Source organism: Rhinoderma darwinii, chromosome 1 (assembly GCF_050947455.1).
Source record: "Rhinoderma darwinii isolate aRhiDar2 chromosome 1, aRhiDar2.hap1, whole genome shotgun sequence".
NCBI lineage: Eukaryota > Metazoa > Chordata > Amphibia > Anura > Rhinodermatidae > Rhinoderma > Rhinoderma darwinii.
The window spans coordinates 303,325,898-303,347,527 of NC_134687.1; the positions used below are offsets into that span (position 1 = coordinate 303,325,898).

General features: G+C 41.0%; 1 protein-coding gene across 1 annotated transcript in view; it reads right to left on the reverse strand.

Annotated features, from left to right (window-relative positions):
• Positions 1–10,667: 10,667 nt before the first annotated feature.
• SHC2 (SHC adaptor protein 2) overlaps positions 10,668–21,630 on the reverse strand; it is a 74,100-nt gene continuing 63,137 nt past the window's right edge. Inside the window, exons 12-13 of the mRNA XM_075851127.1 lie at positions 12,690–12,824; positions 10,668–11,773 (exon numbers count right to left, since the gene is read on the reverse strand). Coding sequence (XP_075707242.1) covers positions 12,690–12,824 — 135 coding nt within the window. The 3' untranslated portion in view covers positions 10,668–11,773. The remainder of the gene's footprint in view (positions 11,774–12,689; positions 12,825–21,630) is intronic.

Sequence of the window (21,630 nt, forward strand, 5' to 3'; positions counted from 1 at the left end):
GTATGCCTCCTCACACACACCTCCCAGCACTGGGAGGCACCACAGCCAGCCCTCACCTACATGGGTCCTGGAGAGTAACAAGTGTGCCCGCAGTATGTGCCAACAGCATCCACCTTGTGCCCTGATCCCTAGTCAGTTTGTATGACACTATATACTGTGTAACAAGGCTTAATGTTTTATTACCACGTTATTATCTGTATCCTGCAGGGTTTATTATAGTTTGGAAAGAATTTAACAATAATATTTACTTTACCTTTGTCACTGTGTGTGTGTACACACACACACACACACACACACACACACACACACACACACACACACACACACACACACACACACACACACACACACACACACACACACACACACACACACACACACACACACAGTCCTCTCTATTCTACTTTTTGACTGTATATATTACATGTACATATTCACTATGTCTTTTACAAGCAATACAATTTCAGTCATATATTTCTTTTCAGACATTTTGAGGTATTCCAGTAGATTTTTTTTATATCATTGCTGTGGTGATGATTTCATTTTTATGGTCATTTAATAAAGTTACCATCCAATAAACAACCGTTAAATCTTCGTTACATGGGTAAATGAATGCTACAGACGCTCCTTATTGTTCACATTGGACCAATAATCACTCTGTGTTAATAGACCTTCAGGGATCCTTTGCACAGAGACATTTGTGTTTCATTCTTTCCTATTCTCAGATCCAATTTGAATTTTAGTATAATAAGAATGGGAAGAGAGACGATAAATACGGCCATAGAAATGAGCCCTGATGTAGATTTGGTGAACAAAAGGTGAATCTATTCTCGCTCCCCATTAATAAAGCAGGAACATGGCAGGGAGGACAAATTCCCAATGGCTTCTCGCAGACTCAGGCTATTTTACAACAGTTTTATGACAGCCTACATCTGCTACACCATCTGCTTTAAAGCACATCTACAAGTGTGATTATTGAAAGAAGAGAACAATATGTCAAACTTGATATCTCACTGGGCTGCTGTTTGGTCTTGCGTTCTCCCATCATCTATGTTCCATGATGTTCCCTACTGTCAGTGTGAGTGCCTTTCCATTGTCAAGCATCCCATTGGGTGAAATAAAACATGTAGAGCTTCTACATGAACCCAGAGAGAGAGAAAAGCAGAGCCCATTCTGTGCAGGACCATACCGAGATAGTTCCTGTAACCATATCTGCAAAAATTAATACTGTTAAGGTGAAGGAAACCTCCAGTGAGTCCTCACCTCTGGCTAATAGAGAGGAGAATTCTACTACATCTATAAGCCCTAATAGGGCAAATAGATAGGGGATGTCTAAAACAGAAAACCCCTTTAAAAACACTATATACATATATATATATATATATATATATATATATATATATATATATATATATATACACAGATTTTTCTATATATATATACTGATAACAATAGAAAAACTGACAGGTGAAGTGAATAACATTGATGATCTTGTTACAATGGCAGCTATCAAGGGGTGGGATATATTATGGCTATAATAGATAGAAAGGTGTTAGAACACAAAGTGCATCACAGCTTGCTGCGTTTGTGACTACGTAGCCACAGACCAGTCAAGGTGCCCATGCTGACCCCTGCCCACTGCTGAAATTGCCTACAATGGGCACGTGAGCATTAGAACTAGACCATAAAGCAATAGAAGAAGGTGGCCTGGTCTGATGAATCACAGTTTTTTTGGTATATCGCGTGGACAGTCGGGTACATGTGCTTCACTTAACTGGGGAAGAGATGGCACCAGGTTACATTGTGGAAAGAAGAAAAAGCTGGTTGACGCAGTGTGATGCTCTGGACAATGTTCTGCTGGGAAACCTCGGGTCCTGGAATTCACGTGGACAATATTTTGACACTTAGCACCTACCTAATTGTTGTAAACCAAGTACATCCCTACATGGCAACGGTATTCTCTAATGGCAGTGGCCTTTTTCAGCAGAATAATGCACTCTGCCACACTGCAGAAATTGTTAAGTAATGGTTTGAGGAACATGACAAATAGTTCAAGGTGTTGGCTTCCAAATTCCCCAGATCTGTAAAAAAAAAGTCTGATCCATGGAGGCCCCAGCTCCTAACTTACTGGAGCCAGGTACAACAGGACACCTCCAGAGGTCTTGTGGAGTCCATGTCTTGACAGGTTCTGGTGGCACAAGTGGGACCCACACAATATAAGGCAAGTGGTTATAATGTTGTGGCTGATCGGTGCATGTTTTAATATATATATATATATATATATATACATATATATATATATATATATATATATATATATATATATATATATATATATATATATATAAAAGCACAGGTTTACTTTATGTTCGCTGACCATGAACCTAAGCTTTAAACTTTATTTTATTTTGTTACCGTAGGTGTGGCATTTGGATGTATACACTTTCATTGCTACCTTTTGTTGATTTATAATAAGAGTGTTATATGACTTGCATGACAATAACATATGCAGCATTGTTCCGCTTTGTTATACGCTGTGTAATATGAATGCACTTTGCACGTCAGCTTGTTTGTATAGGACATAATGTTGGGTGGCCACGTCACTTTATGCACTGTGACACAGAGACAGCTATATCAACGTGATTGCGCTGTATTATGCAGTATAATTGTCGCTGTATCTGTTTTGTCCTCAGGAAATTCCTGTCTTGAAGTTGAAGCAGCAGTAGTTACCGTAGTCATCAGAGTAGAGGCCGTCTTCTCTATTCTTCTACATGCCGCTTTATATCTGATTTCAGGAAGACATGTTCAGTGCAGCTAAGCAAGAGGGATGATGTGGAGCAACCACAGAGTAAATACAGCCTGCAATATATAATTGTGTCATTTTTTTAATATATGGATATATATATATATATATATATATATATATGTGTGTATGTATATATATATATATATATATATATATATATATATATATATATATATGTATATATATATATATATATTTATATATATAAATTAGACAAGAATTAGCTATAGATATAAGTATGACTTTTACATGATGATAGGCATGTTGTATTTTATATTTTCAATTTTATGTACTTGAGATTCCATTATTTTTACATATTAGTTATACTTTACAAGCTATTAAATCTTCTAAATACTTTGGACTTGTGGCTAAACTGTGCAACCTGTTTGTTATTGGATACATCCTGCAAAGCTTTGGTGGCTGCAGTTGTACCCATGAAACAGCCCCATGAATTCATGATTAGGGGAAGCCAAGACTATAGATAAAAATCAGGGCTTTATATTAAAGATCTCTGCCATGTGATCCCTCTGAGCCAATGAATAAAGAGTAAATATCTATTTAGTTTGTAGCACATGCTTTCCCACTAGTCTTGATTTGGACTTCATGGGGGCTATTACATCTATGCAAAATAACCCAGTAGTATTAGGGCACCTTATAGTCATTCTGATTTAGAGAGAATTGTCACCTTGACTGATCCTCGGAAACTGTTGCTTAGTTTTCAAGGACATTTAAAAATGGATGCACCTGTAACTCACCTAGCCTGGTTCTAGCGGCGCATCTCCCCAAGTGGACACGGACCAGCCAGCAGCCTCATCCAGTTGCTAGGTAACCAGACAGCTTTTATCTTCAGGTCCTCCAACTCTGCCTGTCCAGTAGCGTCAGGTTGGCACGGCTGGTTGATGTCAGTCCTTGCAGCCTATTTAAAGGAGACCCCAGCATTCATTCCTTACCTGCAGATTAAGGTACATCCATTGTTTGACAATTGTTCCTATTAACTCTATTCCTGACTCTGATCTTGTCCTTGGCCTTGTCCCTGGATTACATTTCTGTCTCGTGCTTTGGATTTGTCACTTGGTTCCTGTGGTTCTTCTCCTGGTATCATCTCCTGACCTGACTTCTGACTATGCTCTGTCTCATTCTCTAGCTTGTTACTTTGTGACTTCAAATCCGTTGATCACCCCTGGCAACTTTCACTACAGTACACCCCCCACCAATCAGTGACTAATCTGGGGACTGTGACCAGGGAATTCAACAGAAAGGGAGATTACTTAGACCTTACCCTAGTCTAGTCAGTCCCTAAGCTGATTGGACCTTAAAGTATTTACTTCTCTGCTGAGAGTCCTAATAGCATCTGCAAGCCATGGATCCCAAATGTGCAGCAATGTCTACACCTCTACCAGGAGACATCTATGAACTTGCCAACCAATTCACACAGCAAGGAAATTGCCAATAAGAGATTGTCCCTGAACTCCAGGGAATAATAGCTTGCTTATATGTTTTACATCACGCACCTCTGGCAAAATCACAGAATCCGTGTTTCAGCAGACAGCCGTGGTAACTGCTCCTCTTGTGCCTGCCATCTCGATACCAGCACTGCATCTACCTGCTCCTTTCTGGTTTAATGGTGACCCTAACGACTCCTGTAATTTTATCTACCAGTGCACCATCATTTTGAACTTTGTAATCAGCAATTCTACTTGGACCGAGTAAAAGTGGTCAACATCACTTCCTGCTTGCTGGAGAGACTCTGGTATGGGCTCCCCCCCCCCCCCATATTAACGTGCTGTCATCCCTGTTCACCTTTTTCTGGCTTCCTTACGGTGGGTCTTCAAAAATCTGGTCATACTTCTTCTGTTGCCTATGTTCTTCTGTGCCTCAAGCAATGTGCTTCCACCATCGACCAATATGCTGTCAAAAATCGTATTCTGGCATCTGAATTAGAGGGGTACTGTAATGACGGGGCGGGGAGATAGACAGGTGAGCCCTAATCTACCCTCCACTCAGTCCCTGCCTACTTGCACGACCCGTCCTAGGCGACGGCGTACAACTGGGCAACGGTCCCTACGCTCAGTAGGTGCACGACAGACAAACAGACAAGGGTACACAGAAGCTAAGGGAAATGGGGCAGTTGCACACGGCAACACCGTAAGCAACAAGAGTAGTGATCGAGCCGAGTCAAACCAGGAGTGTACGAGGTACCAAACGCAGAGCAGGAGCGTAGTCAGTAAAGCCAGGGTCAATATGAGCAGAGGTCAATAGTAATAGCTGGAACAGCAGAGCCAGGAAACGAGAGAATCACAGGCAAAGACAAGAAGCAAATGGAGGTATACATAGACCGAGGGCGGGAGCTAGAACCGTCTGGCCAGGCTGTGATAGGTTCTCCCACTCCTCAGCCTAAAAGCCTGAGTGGCAGCAGATCGAGTCACTCTATCAGACCTAGGAGCAGATGCAGACTGATTAACCACGGGCGTCGACACAGAAGCTGTGTCTGGCAGATCCTTTACAGGTACAATGAAGTTTATTTAGCCATATCAAAGATGAACTGGCGGGTCGTAGCATTCCTTCTGCGTTGGATGATTTGATTTCCCTGGCTCCATGAGTGGGAATTCTAGTTCCAGGAGAAGTCTCAAGAAAAGGATCATACTCAACATTTCCCTCGTCTATTAATAATCCACCAGTTGCTGCTCCAGACAAGCCCAGGCAAATGGGTCGTACAGTGTTGTCAGCAGAGGAACAAAGACACCATATGACTTTAGTCACATGCCTCGTTCCAAAAAAGTAATCTCTGTGTCAATTGTCCTGTTTGTCTTGTGCAGCCGGAAAAGCACCAAGGCCTAGGTGAAAGAGAGGGGAGATCACCTTAGGCCAGACACTTCCTTTCCCCGATGATAAAATTCTATTTTTTGGAACCATGACTTCCCATGCTCGTTAAAAGGCCAGTATGACCTTCCTGGACTCAGGTGCAGTCCAGAGACTTAAAGTTCTTCTCGTGAGTCTTCAGAAGCCCATACATTTAACTTTGGTTAATCTGAAAGCGAGCAAAAAACGGGGATTGGCCAGTTTATGCAATTCAAGTCTTCTGCCATCTCAAGACATGACTTTCTTGGGCTTTGGTTCTCTATTATCTTTATCCAAATAAGCTGTTCTTCTTGGAGGTTGATGCTTGCTCAATCGGAGTAAGAGCATTTCTCTTTCAGCACTCCAAGGCTAAAAATCACAGTCCATGTGGCTTTTTCTCTTAGAATCTCTGTTCTGCTGAAAAAAAAATACCTATTTTATTGTAGACTGGGGATTGCTGGCAGGGAAACTTGCCCTGGAGGGATGGCCTAAGGTTTGTGGCACAAGACACTTTTATCTGTGGCTAAACATTTTTGAAGACCAGGACACAGCGAAGAACATATGAAAGTTGTTATAGTAAAAGACCATTTCAAATCTTAAAGAGAAAGAATGTTCTGGGAATACAAATTTAAGACAGTCTTTGATACACTTAACACAGGAGTGAATTTGTCACAAGGATTTATGTCATGTTGCAACATCTAAGGTATCTGCTCTGGAGATAGCGGGGGCATCAGCTCTCTGATCCAACATCAATTTAGAGACCTTAAAGGGAACCTGTCACCAGCATTTTAGCTGTAAAGCCAGCAATACCTGGTGAAAGTGGGTGAAAAATCATTGTCATCTAAGCTATAAATATGTTCTAAGTAGACTCTGTACCTTTAGTATTCCGTTTTTCAGTGGTCCCACGCCGTATGCAAATGATCAGAAAAGAGTCAAATCTTCATCTGAAAAGAGTCAGATTTTCATTCCTCCAGCGTCTCAGAGTGGACTTTTTGATTGACAGCTCCTTAACCAGTCAGGGCCGGACAGGTGGCGGCGGTGGGCGGGGTTAAGAAGCTGTGTCCCAGAGGGAAAAATAATTACCATAAAAGGCGGGAAGAGTTTAAACGACTACATTTACCGACAGAGGAGGACTTCAGGAAAGAAGAGAACAGGAGCGAACTCTGGACAGCTGCGGCCATTGAGGGGTCAGGCGAGATTGACAGGTAAGATGTTGATGACAAGATCCCTTTAAAACGTTCACATTGCTTACATGATAAACAATTAAGGACTTTAAGGCCTTCTTACACCGGCTGATTAGCGGCCGATGCGCCGATCAACGAGACATCCTGTCACACGGAGCTATGGATGGGGATGAGCGGTCGTTACTCCGATCACTCGTCCCCATACATTATTATGATGTCGGCAGCGCATCTCCCTGTTTACACAGGGACATGTGCTGCCAACAACGATAATCTTTTACTTTTTCAAAACGATACGAACAGCAGATGATCCAGCGTTTGCTCGTTCATCTGCTGATCGTTACCCTGTTTACACAGGGCAATTATCGGCAACGAGCGTTCTATGGACGCTCGTCTGGCCGATAATCGACCTTTGTAAAACCCCCTTTACCCTCCAAGCTAATTCTGTTGAAATCTTGGTTTTTTAATGACCATTAATTACACTGGGTCTCTGCTATGTTGTCTATATATATATATATATATGTGTTTCTTCAGATGTTTTATTATACCATGCCTAATGAAGAGACCTATTGTAACGTCTATGGCCACGGGCCGTCGTTCTGACTTACCCCTCGACGGCCGTGGCCATGGACCCCTGACTTCTGTGCAGCGTCATCCTCCCGTGAAGAGCCGACACTCACTTCCGGATAATGAGACTGTCTCCGGAGGGCGCGCGCGTCCGCGCATGCACGCTCTTAAAGGGCCAGTGCGCGCATATTGCAGGAAGTCTGCAATCTAGCACAGGATGCTTTGGGCTATAAAAAGGGCTCTGCCCCCTTGCTCTTTGCCAGAGCGTTGTTTGTTACCCGAAGTTTGTTGTGCTAATGGTCTCCTAGTGTCTTCCAGTTTCCTTGTGTACCCTGTTCCTGTATCCTGTATCCTGTTTCCGTGCTTCCCTGTTCTAAGTGCCGTGCCGAGTTGTTGCCAGATTGGACTACGTTCCACGCCTGTTTCGCTACACCACAGCTGACTTCCACCCGCTGCCTGGTCCCAGTTGTGCCTGCCTTTCTACTGTCTACGTTGCCTCAGGTATCCTCTCTGAACTATTGACTCTGTACTTTACCTGTTTGGCCAGCTGCCGGCCTGCTACGCGGTACGGCCCAGTGGGTCCACACCCCCCATTGTGACACCTATGTAGTCTCGAAAGCTTGCTGTTTGAAATAATTTATTTTTGTTAGCCATTAAAAGGTATCACACCTGCAAGACTTCTATTTTGTTTCTCTGAGGCCGGATTTACACGAGCGTGTGCGTTTTGCGCGCACAAAAAATGTGGCGTTTTGCACGCGCAAAAGGTACTTAACAGTTCCGTGTGTCAGCCGCGTATGATGCGTGGCTGCGTGATTTTCGCGCAGCCGCCATCATTATGACACTCTGTTTGTATGTTTTTAAACAGAAAAGCATGTGGTGCTTTTCTGTTTTCACTCATACTTTTTACTGCTGTTGCGCGAATCACGCGCGTCCCACGGAAGTGCTTCCGTGTGCTGCGCGTGATTTTCACGCACCCATTGACTTCAATGGGTGCGTGATGCACGAACAACGCACAAATATAGGACATGTCGTGAGTTTTACGCAGCGGACAAACGCTGCGTGAAATTCACGGACAGTCTGCACGGCCCCATAGACTAACATAGGTTCGTGCGAGGCGCGTGAAAATTACGCGCGTTGCACGGACGCATTACACGTTCGTCTAAATAAGCCCTTACTGAGAACAGAGCCTCCAATGCAGATGTGAACAAGCGTTAGTTAAGCTGTTCTACTTAGCCAAAAAAATTGTACCTAATGAATATGCCAGATTAAAATATCTATATACCTTGGGTACGCAATACATTTCCAATCAATTGATCAACATTTTGTAAGCAGACAATTATATGTGAAATAGAAATTGGTTTGTGTGTGATGACCTATTATAGGCTTTTTTTTGTCTATGTACAGTATTACGCAGCACATAGGTAATTAGATTTTAACACTAAATCTAACCATCACAGTTCAATGGGAAGTGTATGGAAGTAGTTATACAATACCTATTATATGCTTTCATAGAATTAAAATAACATTATGCTGGCATGGATTAGGTCATGTTGGTCGATCAGGTGTAGCCTACCGCTTTTAAGAACGTCATTTATGCAGTAATGCATTTGGGTTATATCAAAATCTAGAAAAAGTACAGTTAGGGGAGTGCTTTGTGAAACAGCACATGTAGTACTAGACTTTGTAAGATACTGTCCATGGCGGAGGAGAGAGCGTGTACATGCTAGACACTTTTTTCTCTTCCTTTTACCAAGTCGCTATACATATATACTGTGTATATACAAGAAAAGGTATGCTTTATAATGCTTTTCTTTTCCTTGGCTGGAATGCTGTGATCTTTACATATATAGAAATTCCCACTGTACAGTCACTTTTCCAATTGTACTATTCAATTTGTACCTGATTTCTTTAAAATAATATCCCCTGTAATATGTAACCAGGCTGTTTACATTTACATTATATAGACCTTTCATTATTTATACATACAATCCTTGTCACTATTTAGCATTTTGTTGCTCATGACTCTCTCTCTCTCTCTCTCTCTCTCTCACTCTCTCTTTTCTTGCCTTTCAATTCTTCCTACCTAATTACTACAGTTTACAACCCTAATCTGCCATTCAAAGCTGAAAACCAGGCTTGCTGTTCTTTTCCATCAGTTACCATACATCTGTGCAACTCACTCTGTTTGACATAGCCCCAAATTTTAACATCAACTGGCTATTATCGACTTATGCATTGTATAGGCATTGCAAAACCACGGGTTGCCTGTTAGGGTATGTTCACATGAAAAGTAAAAAATGGTTGTAAATGATGCAGCTGTTTTCAGAGAAAACAGACTCTGATTTTTAGCCATTTTTGAAGCTAAAAACGTTTTTTCCAGGCATTTTTTGGAGCTGTTTTTCTATTCACACAATGAAAAACAGCTCCAAAAACGGCTCACGAAGTGACATGCTCCTTTTATGCAGCGTTTTATTACGCACCGTTTTTAAAAACGGCGGCGTAAAAAAAGCCACCCCGTCTGAACGAAAAGCCGTTTTTCCCATTGAAATCAATGGGCAGATGTTTGTAGGCGTTCAGCTGCCGTTTATACCCCGAAATACACCTGAAAATACAGCGTGTGAACATACCCTATTCTAGCAATGCATTGTGTATTACACAGACTTAGGTGTGAAACCTTGATTAGTATTTACACAGAATCTATGTTGCCTTGCATCACTGGCCTAAGTTCAAATGCATTCAGGGACAAATTTACATGTAGTTTGCATGTTATATCCATGTTTGCAAGGGATTCCCCCACATTTAAAAAAAAAAATTCTACACCTCAAAAACATACTGATAGATTAATTGGCATTCTATGAAATTGGCCCGTGTGTGCGTGTGTGAGAAAGGGGAGCAGGATCTCCTCTTCTCACTATATGCAGCGTATGGGAGACATAATAGCAGCTAGTCTCTGCCTCCTCTGGATCTGAGTTTAGGAACAAATAGAAATTAGAAATAGAGCGTCCTGATTATTGCAGAATGAAACTCATATAATGGGCAGAAATAGTGTAATACCTCAAATACACACACATGACAGCTTAGTCTGAAAAGTCACCTGAAATGTGTCCTAAATAGTGTATACACACTGGTAGATTTAGTTTTGTAGATTGCCATTTAAAACCACTTAACACATGACAGCATCACATGCAATACGCGCATTTCCATTCGAAAATAGAACAAATGATGACTTTTGTCCCAGGGACTTTTTTTTAAACATTTTTTATTAAAAGCAATGAGTAGAGATTAAGTTAGACACCTTCTTTGAAGTGCCCCGTCCAATCACTGTACTGTACCCCACCACTAAAAAGTGCACCATGTCACTCAAACAGACATTTCCATAGGTGCTGATTGTCAGATTTCCCAGTGACAACTACTGTAGAAGAAGCACATATTTTATCATTAGCAGATTATAAAGTTCATTCCATAGGACTGAAGTCACCAGTAGCAAAAGTAAATATTGCAGAAACTGAACTTCCTGCTGCAATTGTTTTACATCACTTCTCCGTGAAATTACCAAAATGACCATGCCCATGAACATGCCCATAGGGTACTGGCATTCACCTGGCTATTCTTAGACAGTAAGCATTAGCAATTAAAAACCCGTGTAATCTTATTTTCTAACCTTATCTGTATACGACAACAATATAATAAGATTATCTATTCTGTTTCATTTTTTAATGTAGTGCAGCGACCCAGCCTAGAGGGTGTGTGGTGAAGCATTTTATGTGCTAACTTTTACTTTATGTTCATAAAATGTAAGAAATGCATACATATACATCATAAAGATCAAGGAAGAGTGACATTATTCCCACCTTATATGTTGTAGACTCAGATTTAATGCTGCATTGCATGTCAGCCATGCTTGGAAGACTCAACTCTTAAATATATCAGTTAGGATCCATTTTTTTTCAGCAGGAAGGTCAAACAGACTGAATGAAATACATTGGCTTGATGTTAAAATAGTTCAGGCTGTTAAATGCATATTTGTATATATAGTTATCATTGCTGCTCCTTGATGGGTTACATTGTGTCCCACTTGTACTTGCTCCATAGGCTGGATAATCTCTCAAAAAACCTGGCAACAGTTTTGTGTTAACCGTATAGTCGGTGTTATGAGTGATCCTCTTCTTCAAGCACAGTGGGCTCAGCTACTCCCACTGGTGGTCAAATGTACAATAGTAGAGCTATACATAAATGCAAGACGTAGTCTCTGGGAGAAGAGTACTCAATGGGTCACTTATTGATGTTCCTTATGGTGGTTTTCACCTTTGCGACCTGTTTCAGGGGCAGTTCCTCTGTGCTCCCCTCTTGATAAATGTTCATCTCCAAGCAAGGGGTGAGCCTGAATGATATATATAGCATACAAACAGGTTATATATTGCACCGTAACTTAACAAGGACAAAGATTGACATGAGCTGAATATATCGGTAACAAATCTCTTTCCCATCCTGATAGTTTGCTACAATGTATCAGTGTATCAGTGTAGAAAGATCTCTCATCTGTGAGAAGTATTAGGTTTGTATACTAAGGTATACTAAGGAATTACTGTTTATATAGTTTCTGATATATTCTCTAACGTGTAGCTTCAGTTATTTAGGACGCAAGTTTAGAACGGACGTTAGGAGACGCCAAAGCCTCAACTACACCAGAGCTTTGCAGGTGAGGTTTCAGTGTTCAACGGTCGCCTTATCAACCGGTCTGTCCATCTTGCCTTCCCTTCAACATCTTCCTACATCAGTTTTTAACTTTAGCGGGGGGAAGAGCTGGCATTCTAAGTAACTGGAATGAGATTGAAAACCAGAACTTCACAGTAATGTGACAGTCAGTTGTATTATTCTTTATCCCTTAAAGGGGTTTCCGAGTTATTTACAAAATTGTCCAATGTAGGAGGGATGCAGAAGAAGAGCCATTACTTACTTCACAGATCCACGTCGTTCAAGCACCGCTGCTCCATCTTCCCCGCCGCTGTATACCCACATGATCGCTGCAGCCAAGCACTGGCCTCAGCGATCCCGTGCCGTATACCCAATTTTTAAAATAACTTGGAAAACCCCTTTAATGCCCACCAGACAACAATTATATAGTACCAGCAGTGGTGCAGTGCAGTAGTTTTTCCAGTGCAGTTTTATGATCTAGGCTCATTTATGCACAATAATCCATAATCTCTTCACATTTCAGGATTTGGTTATTAGGTTGAATTCTTTTATTGAAAGCCTCTTGGTTTTCTATTTCTAGGCACCAGTTTATATTTTCTTACCTAAGATGCTACTCTTCGTGTAATCACCTGCCGCAGGTGAAGTTCACTCTCCGCTGCCACAATTGGCTGCTGGTTATGCAGATGGTAGGAGATGAGATGACTTATGCTCTCAAACAGCACATCTTTTGTTCTGACCTGAAGCAAAGCAGAAGAAGACTTGGATCATGTATTAGCAATGCCCCACTTGAGAAGGCTGTAGGCAGGTAGGGTGGCCAGGATCACATATTATGTGAGGCTGAACGTTGTGAACATATACAGTTAGGTCCAGAATTATTTGGACAGTGACACAAGTTTTGGCATTTTAGCCAAAACATATTAAATATACAGTTATATAATCAATATGGGCTTAAAGTGCAGACTCTCAGCTTTAATTTGAGGGTATTTACATCCTAATTTGAGGAAGGGTTTAGGGATTACAGCTCCTTAAAGAGACTCTGTCACCACATTATAAGTGCCCTATCTCCTACATAAGGAGATCGGCGCTGTAATGCAGGTGACAGTAATGCTTTTTATTTAAAAAAACGATCTTTTTTCACAAAGTTAGGAGCGATTTAAGTTTATGCTAATGAGCTTTCTTAATGCCCGAGTGGGCATACTTTTACTTTCGACCAAGTGGGCGTTGTACAGAGGAGTGCATGACGCTGACCAATCAGCATCATGCACTCCTCTCCATTAATTTACACTGCACTAGCGATATAGATATATCGCTATGTGCAGCCTCATACACAAGCCCTAACATTACTACAGTGTCCTGATAATGAATACACATGACCATCCAGCCTGGACGTCATGTGTATTCATTATCAGGACACTGTAGTAATGTTAGGGTTTGTGTATGTGGCTGCACATAGCGAAATATCTATATCGCTAGTGCAGTGTAAATTAATGGAGAGGAGTGCATGATGCCGATTGGTCAGCGTCATGCACTCCTCTGTACAACGCCCACTTGGTCGAAAGTAAAAGTATGCCCACTTGGGCATTAAGAAAGCTCATTAGCATAAACCAAAATCGCTTTTTAAGTAAAAAGCATTACTGTCACCTACATTACAGCGCCCATCTCCTTATGTAGGAGATAGGGCACTTATAATGTGGTGACAGAGTCTCTTTAATATGTAGCTGCCTCTTTTTCAATGGACCAAAGGTAATTAGACAATTATCTCAAAAGCTATTTAGTGGGCTGCATGGGCTATTTCCTCATTAATCCTTCATCAATTAAGTAGGTAAAAGGTCTGGAGTTGATTCCAGGCGTGGCATTTGCATTTTGAAGCTGTTGCGTGAACCCACAACATGAGGTCAAAGGAGCTCTCAATGCAAGTGAAACAGACCATCATTAGGCTGAAATAAATGAAGAAATCCATCAGAGCAAATGTTAAGAGTGGCCAAATCAACAGTTTGGTACGTTCTTCAAAAAAAAGAGTGCATTGGTGATCTCGTGAACTCCAAAAGCCCTGGACGTCCACGGAAGGCAACAGTGGTGGATGATGGCAGAATCCTTTCCATGGTGAAGAAAAACCCCTTCACAACATCTACCCAAGTGAAGATCACTCTCCTGGAAGTAGGTGTATCAGTATCTAAGTCTACCATAAAGAGAAGACTTCATGAGAGCAAATACAGAGGGTTCACAACAAGGTGCAAACCATTAATCAGCCTCAAAGATAGAAAGGCTAGATTAGACTTTGCCAAACAACATGTAAAGAAGCCGGCCCAGTTCTGGAACAGCATTCTTTGGACAGATGAAACTAAGATCAACCTGTACCAGAATGATGGGAGGAAGAAAGTCTGGAGAAGGCTTGGAATGGCTCATAATCCAAAGCACACCACATCCTCTGTAAAATATGGCGGAGGCAGTGTGATGGCATGGGCATGCATGGCTGCCAAAGGCACTGGGTCACTATTGTTTATTGATGTGACTGAAGGAAGAAGCAGCCGGATGAATTCTGAAGTGTTTCAGTGATATACTTTCTGCTCAGATTCAACCAAATGCAGCAAAGTTGATTTGGACGTCGCTTCATGGTACAGATGGACAATGACCCAAAACATACTGCGAAAGCAACCCAGGAGTTTTTTAAGTCAAAGAAGTGGAATATTTTGCAATGACCAAGTCAATCACCAGATCTCAACCCGATTGATCATGCATTTCACTTGCTTAACCTCTTAATGACGAAGGACGGATATATCCGTCCTGTGCAGGTGCTAGTTCCCGCAAAAGGACGGATATATTACATAGTTACATAGTTACATAGTTCGTACGGCTGAAAAAAGACACATGTCCATCAAGTTCAACCAAGGGACGGGAAAAGGGAAGGAAAAATTTCTACACATGGGAGCTAATATTTTTTTGTTCTAGGAAATTATCTAACCCTTTTTTAAAGCCATCTACTGTCCCTGCTGTGACCAGCTCCTGCGGTAGGCTATTCCATAGATTCACAGTTCTCACGGTAAAGAAGCCTTGTCGCCTCTGCAGCTTGAACCTTTTTTTCTCCAGACGGAGGGAGTGCCCCCTTGTTTTTTGAGGGGGTTTTACAAGGAACAGGATTTCACCATATTTTTTGTATGTGCCATTAATATATTTATATAAGTTAATAATGTCCCCCCTTAGTCGTCTTTTTTCAAGGCTAAATAGGTTTAATTCTTTCAATCTTTCCTCATAACTTAAATTCTCCATGCCCCTAATTAGCTTCGTTGCTCTTCTTTGTATTTTTTCCAACTCCAGGGCATCCTTTCTATGAACTGGAGCCCAGAACTGGACTGCATATTCTAGATGAGGCCTCACTAATGCTTTGTAAAGTGGCAATATTACATCCCTGTCCCGTGAGTCCATGCCTCTTTTAATACACGACAATATCCTGCTGGCCTTTGAAGCAGCTGATTGACACTGCATGCTGTTATTGAGTTTATGATTTACAAGAACACCCAGATCCTTCTCAACAAGTGAATCCGCCAGTGTAGCTCCCCCTAGGACATATGATGCATGCAGGTTGTTGGTACCCAGATGCATAACTTTACATTTATCTACATTAAACTTCATCTGCCAAGTGGACGCCCAAACACTTAGTTTGTTTAAATCTGCCTGCAATTCATGAACATCTTCCATAGACTGAACTATATTACATAGCTTGGTGTCATCTGCAAAAATAGAAATAGTGCTATTAATCCCATCTTCTATATCATTAATAAATAAGTTGAATAATAGTGGTCCCAGCACTGAACCCTGGGGTACACCGCTTATTACCGGGGACCATTCAGAGTAGGAATCATTGACCACAACTCTCTGGATACGGTCCTTGAGCCAATTCTCAATCCAATTACAAACTATATTTTCTAAACCTATAGTCCTTAATTTACCCATTAGGCGTCTATGGGGGACAGTGTCAAATGCCTTTGCAAAGTCCAAAAACACTAAATCCACAGCGGCCCCTCTGTCTAGACTTCTGCTCACCTCTTCATAAAAACAGATTAGGTTAGTTTGACAACTTCTGTCCTTAGTAAAACCGTGTTGGCTGTCACTTATAATGCTATTTATTGTCACATAATCCTGTATATAGTCCCTCAAACATTTTCCCCACGATGGATGTTAAGCTTACTGGTCTATAATTACCCGGGGAAGACCTAGAGCCCTTTTTGAAAATAGGCACCACATTTGTGCTGCGCCAGTCCCTTGGCACTATACCAGTCACTAGAGATTCTCTGAATATTATGAAAAGGGGGACAGAAATAACTGAACTAAGCTCTTTAAGAATTCTAGGGTGTAACCCATCTAGTCCCGGGGCCTTGTGCACATTTATTTTATTTAATTTAGCTTGGACCATATCTATATTCATCCAATTCAGTATATCAACTGATATATTAACAGCACTGGCACCGGCTACATCAGCTGCTCTTTCTTCTGTTGTATATACAGAGCTAAAGAACCCATTTAGTAACTCTGCCTTCTCTTGATCCCCTGTGATCAACTCCCCATTAACATTATCTAGGGGGTCCTACTTGTTCAGACCTTGGCTTTTTAGCATTTATATACTTGAAGAAGTTTTTGGGATTTGTTTTACTATCCTTGGCCACCTGCCTTTCATTTTGTATTTTTGCTAATTTTATTACATTTTTACAGATTTTATTAAGCTCTTTATATTTTACAAAGGCTACAGCTGTACCCTCAGATTTGTATTTTTTAAATGCCCTTTTTTTTGTCGTGTATTGCCCCTTTCACAGAAGGTGTAAGCCATGTGGGGTTTAATTTGAGTTGTTTATACTTGTTACCTATAGGAATAAATTTTGCACTATAATAACTCAAAGTAGATTTGAAAATCTCCCATTTATCATTTGTTCCATTATTTGACATTAGTTCTTCCCAGTCCATATCCTGAATTGCAGCCCTCATCCTGGGGAAATTGGCTTTCTTAAAATTAAATGTTTTTGCCCTCCCAGCCTGCGTTTGTTTTTTACAGTATAGGTAAAATGTAACTATATTATGATCACTGTTACCAAGGTTTTCACGAACATTGACATTCCCAACAAGATCTGCATTATTAGAAATGACCAGATCCAACAGAGCTTCACCTCTAGTCGGGTCTTCCACAAACTGGCCCATAAAATTTTCCTGCAACAGGTTGAGGAAATGTCTCCCCTTTGCAGTTGAAGCTGAACCATGACACCAATTAATATCCCGGAAATTAAAATCTCCCATTATCACTACAGTACCCGCCTGTGCAGCCTGCTCCATCTGTTTATATAGCTGAACTTCCATCTCCTCAGTTATATTGGGGGGTCTATAGATTACACCAAAAGTAATTTTTTCAGTGTTTACCTCCCTTTCTAGTTCCACCCACAAGGTTTCAACCTCCTCACAGTATTCACCCACTATTGTCTCTTTCACACTCGCCTTCATATCATTTCTCACATACGGACATACACCACCACCTTTCCTATTTCTCCTGTCTTTCCGAAAAAGTGTAAAACCCTGTAGATTTACAGCCCAGTCATGTGAAGAGTCCAGCCATGTTTCAGCAACACCAACTATATCTATATTTTCTTCCAGTATCAAGGCCTGCAGCTCCCCCATTTTGCTTGCTAGACTTCTGGCATTTGTGAACATACACTTTAACTTGCCTGTCAGTTTTTCACTTTTATTATCAGAAATGTGATTTGACATTAATTGGGCCTTTTTATTTACACTGATGTTTTGTAACGGAAGGATCTCCTTATCTTGTTGTCTAGTCCTCTCCCCACATTTTGTTTCTCCCCCCACCAATATAGTCTGACCCCTCTCTAACCTGGCTACCCCTTTTTTTTCTACATTGACCTCCCTCCTCAGCCCTAGTTTAAATACTCCGCCACCCCAGCTAGAATTCTCTCCCCCTGCACAGCGGACCCCCTTCCATTTAGGTGCAAATCATCTGCAGAATACAGTTTGCACCCCAATGAAAAGTCAGCCCAGTGCTCTAGGAACCCAAATCCTTCTCCTCTACACCAAGACTTCAGCCATGCATTTAACTCCCTGAGCTCCCGCTGTCTTTCCTGTGATGCGCATGGCACAGGCAGTATTCCTGAGAATACTACTTTGGAGGTCCTTCCCTTCAGCTTGTAGCCTAGTTCTTTAAAATTATTCTTAAGGCTCCTCCACCTACCATTTATTCTGTCGTTGGTACCGACATGGACCACGACAGCTGGATCATCACCAGCCCCTCCCAGCAATTTGTCCACCCGTTCCACCACATGCCGAACCCTGGCACCAGGGAGACAGCAAACCATTCGGTTGAGGTGGTCTTGGCGACAAATTATTCTATCCGTCTTCCTGATTATAGAATATCCGTCCTATGATCGCGTGGGTACTGCCAGTGTACTCACATGATCAGCGTCAGGAGCACATCTGTTATACACAGCCTGGCTCCTGTCCCAACTGCCGGAATTGAAGCGTACTCCAATTCTGGCAGTTTAAACCATTAGATACCGCTGTCAATATCGACGGCGACATCTAATGTGTTTGACAGAGGGAGGGAGCTCCCTCTGTCACCCCCATCGGCGCCCCTGCAAAGATATCACGGGGCACCGTTGGGTTTCCATGGCAGCAACTGCCTAGAGGCATGGCCCGATAGATTGTGTGTCAGTTTTACACTGACAGGCAATAATGCTTTGGTATACTAAGTATACCAAAGCATTGTATAAGCGATCAGCAGATCGCATGGTGAATTCCCCTGATGGGACTAAAAAAACTAAATGTAAAGCAGTTAAATAAAGTTTATGAAAAAACAAAAACATATTACAGTCAAAATAAAATAAAACCACTTTTTTCCCCAAAAAGTGGTTTTATTTAGTAAAAGGGTCAAAACAAATTTACACATACATATATGGGGTATCCCCACGATCGTAACGACTCGAACAATAAAATTAATGCATTAATTAAACTGCTGGATGAACGCCGTCCAAAAAAAACGCAAAAAAACAACGGAAAAATTATTTCTCTTCTCCCATTCCCCCCATACAAATAAAATAAAAGATCATCTATAAGTCCTCTGTACCCAAAAATAATACTAATAAAAACTACACCTTGGCCCGCAATAATCAAGACCACATACGGCCACATTGACGGAAAAATCTTGGAATACGGCGATGCAAAAACAAGTAATTTTTTTCTAAAAGGGTTTTTATTGTGCAAACGTAGGAAAACATATAAAACCTATACATATTTGGTATCCCCGTAACCATGCCGACCCATAGAATAAAGGTAACATGTTATTTACGCTGCATAGATAACAGCGTAAATTTATAACGTGAAAATGAATGCTGGAATAGCTGCTTATTTTAAATTCTCTCCTAAAATAAAGTTAATAAAAGTTAATCGATATATTATATGCATCCAAAAATGGTGGAATTGCAAAATACAACTCGTCCCGCAAAAAAACAAACCATTATATGGCTATGTCGACGGAAAAAAAATAGTTGCGACTGTTGGAATGCGACCGTGAGAAAACAAAATATAATCCTTGATCATTAACGTGCAAAATGGCCTGGTCATTAAGGGGTTAAGACAAAACTTAATGCAGAAAGACCCACAAACAAGCAACAACTGAAGACAGCTGTAGTAAAGGCCGGGCAAAGCATCACAAAGGAGGAAACCCAGCGTTTGGTAATGTCCATGGGTTACAGACTTCAGGCCGTCATTGCCTGCAAAGGATTCTCTACAAAATATTTAAAAAAAACACATTTTATTTATGGTAATGTTCATTTGTCCAATTACTTTTGAGCCCCTGAAATGAGGAGGCTGTGTAGAAAAATGGTTGTAACTCCTAAATGTTTCACAGGATATTTTTGTTCAACCCCTTGAATTAAACCTGAAAGTCTACACTTCAATTGACTCTTGGTTGTTTCATTTTAAATCCAATGTGGTGGCAAAAAGAGCCCAAATCATGAAGATTGTGTCACTGTCCAAATAATTCTGGCCTCAACTGTATCTGCCTCAATGTGGATTTTATTTATAGCAGCTATAATTGGAACTGAACCACAATGTTACAAGTGAGACCCCATACATGTCACGTAGCAGGAGAAGAATGGTGGGAATGGATGATCTAGTGGCAACTAGGAGAGGTGAAGTCTTGCTAGGAGGAGACCAGACAGGAGTCCTTTGCAGTAGTTCAGTAGTATATGAATAATGAATTGTTTACTCTACAAAAATATTTCCAGAAGGCCATGTTAACATATTTTCTGCACTGTATATGGCCTGCAAATTCACCGTAACATCTACATGTGTGACGTGTATTTTGGTGGGGATTTGCCATGGACTTCACTTTTTGCACTGCAATGTGTGAAATCTGCAAGAAATCTATTCCTTCAAATCCCCCTGGATTTTTCCACAGAATGTGAGGATTTTGTAAAGCCCTATTCAGATAGATTGTACTGTGCTGTAAGCTTGAACATAACCTTGTCAAAGTCTTATTTTCTCATTCTCATTCTATCTTAACCTAAAACCATTTTTTTTTTTTTTTGCTGAAAAAAATTTGTTTCATTAGAATATGATTGTGGTTGATATGTATTATATTTCTCTAGGACACCATCTCATATTCTATAATAAAAATTCTGCAATGAAGACTGCCTTTTAACTTGAATCATGTAAATGTTGAGCAACCGATATTGAAGTATGTGAATAGTGAACGGGTAATTACTTCATACGATTCTAGAATCTCAAAGTCGTTTCAGTAATAGAATACAGTGCATGTTATTGAGGTTCTACGGGATAAGGCTTCGTTCACATCTGTGTTGGGACTCCGTTCATGGGTTCCGTCTGAGCTTTCCGTCAGGGGAACTCATGAATGAAATTCAAACTGAAACAAATGGAAACAATAGGTTTCCGTTTGCATCAGTTTTCATTTCAATGGTGACGGATCCGGTACAAATGGTTTCCGTTTGTCCCCGTTGTGTAAGGGTTCCATCATTTTCGACTGCGCTATTCATTCCGTCAAAACGACGGAACCCTTACACAACGGGGACAAATGGAAAACATTTGCACCGGATCTGTCACCATTGAAAACAATGGTGATGCAAACAAAAACCTATAGTTCATGGGTTCCCCTGACAGAAAGCTCAGACGGAATCGATGAACGGAGTCCCGACGCAGATGTGAAAGAAGGCTAAAGAAGTGATTGTCATTTGCATCGCGTACAATCACAAAGATAAATGACATATAGACAAAAGGGTAAGCACATTCTATCTTTTAGTAACTATAATTTATAGTGACTGCATTTCAGATATAGATAGATAGATTAGATACATATATGTAGAAATGACGGCAGCACTCCAAAAGTTGATGTCAAACAAAGATGTGGTTTATTCCATGTTTCAGAGACAAACTACGTTTCAGTCCTCTCACAGGACCTTTATCAAGCTCGAGCTTGAAAAAGGTCCTGTGAGAGGACTGAAACGTAGCTTGTCTCCGAAACATGGAATAATAAAC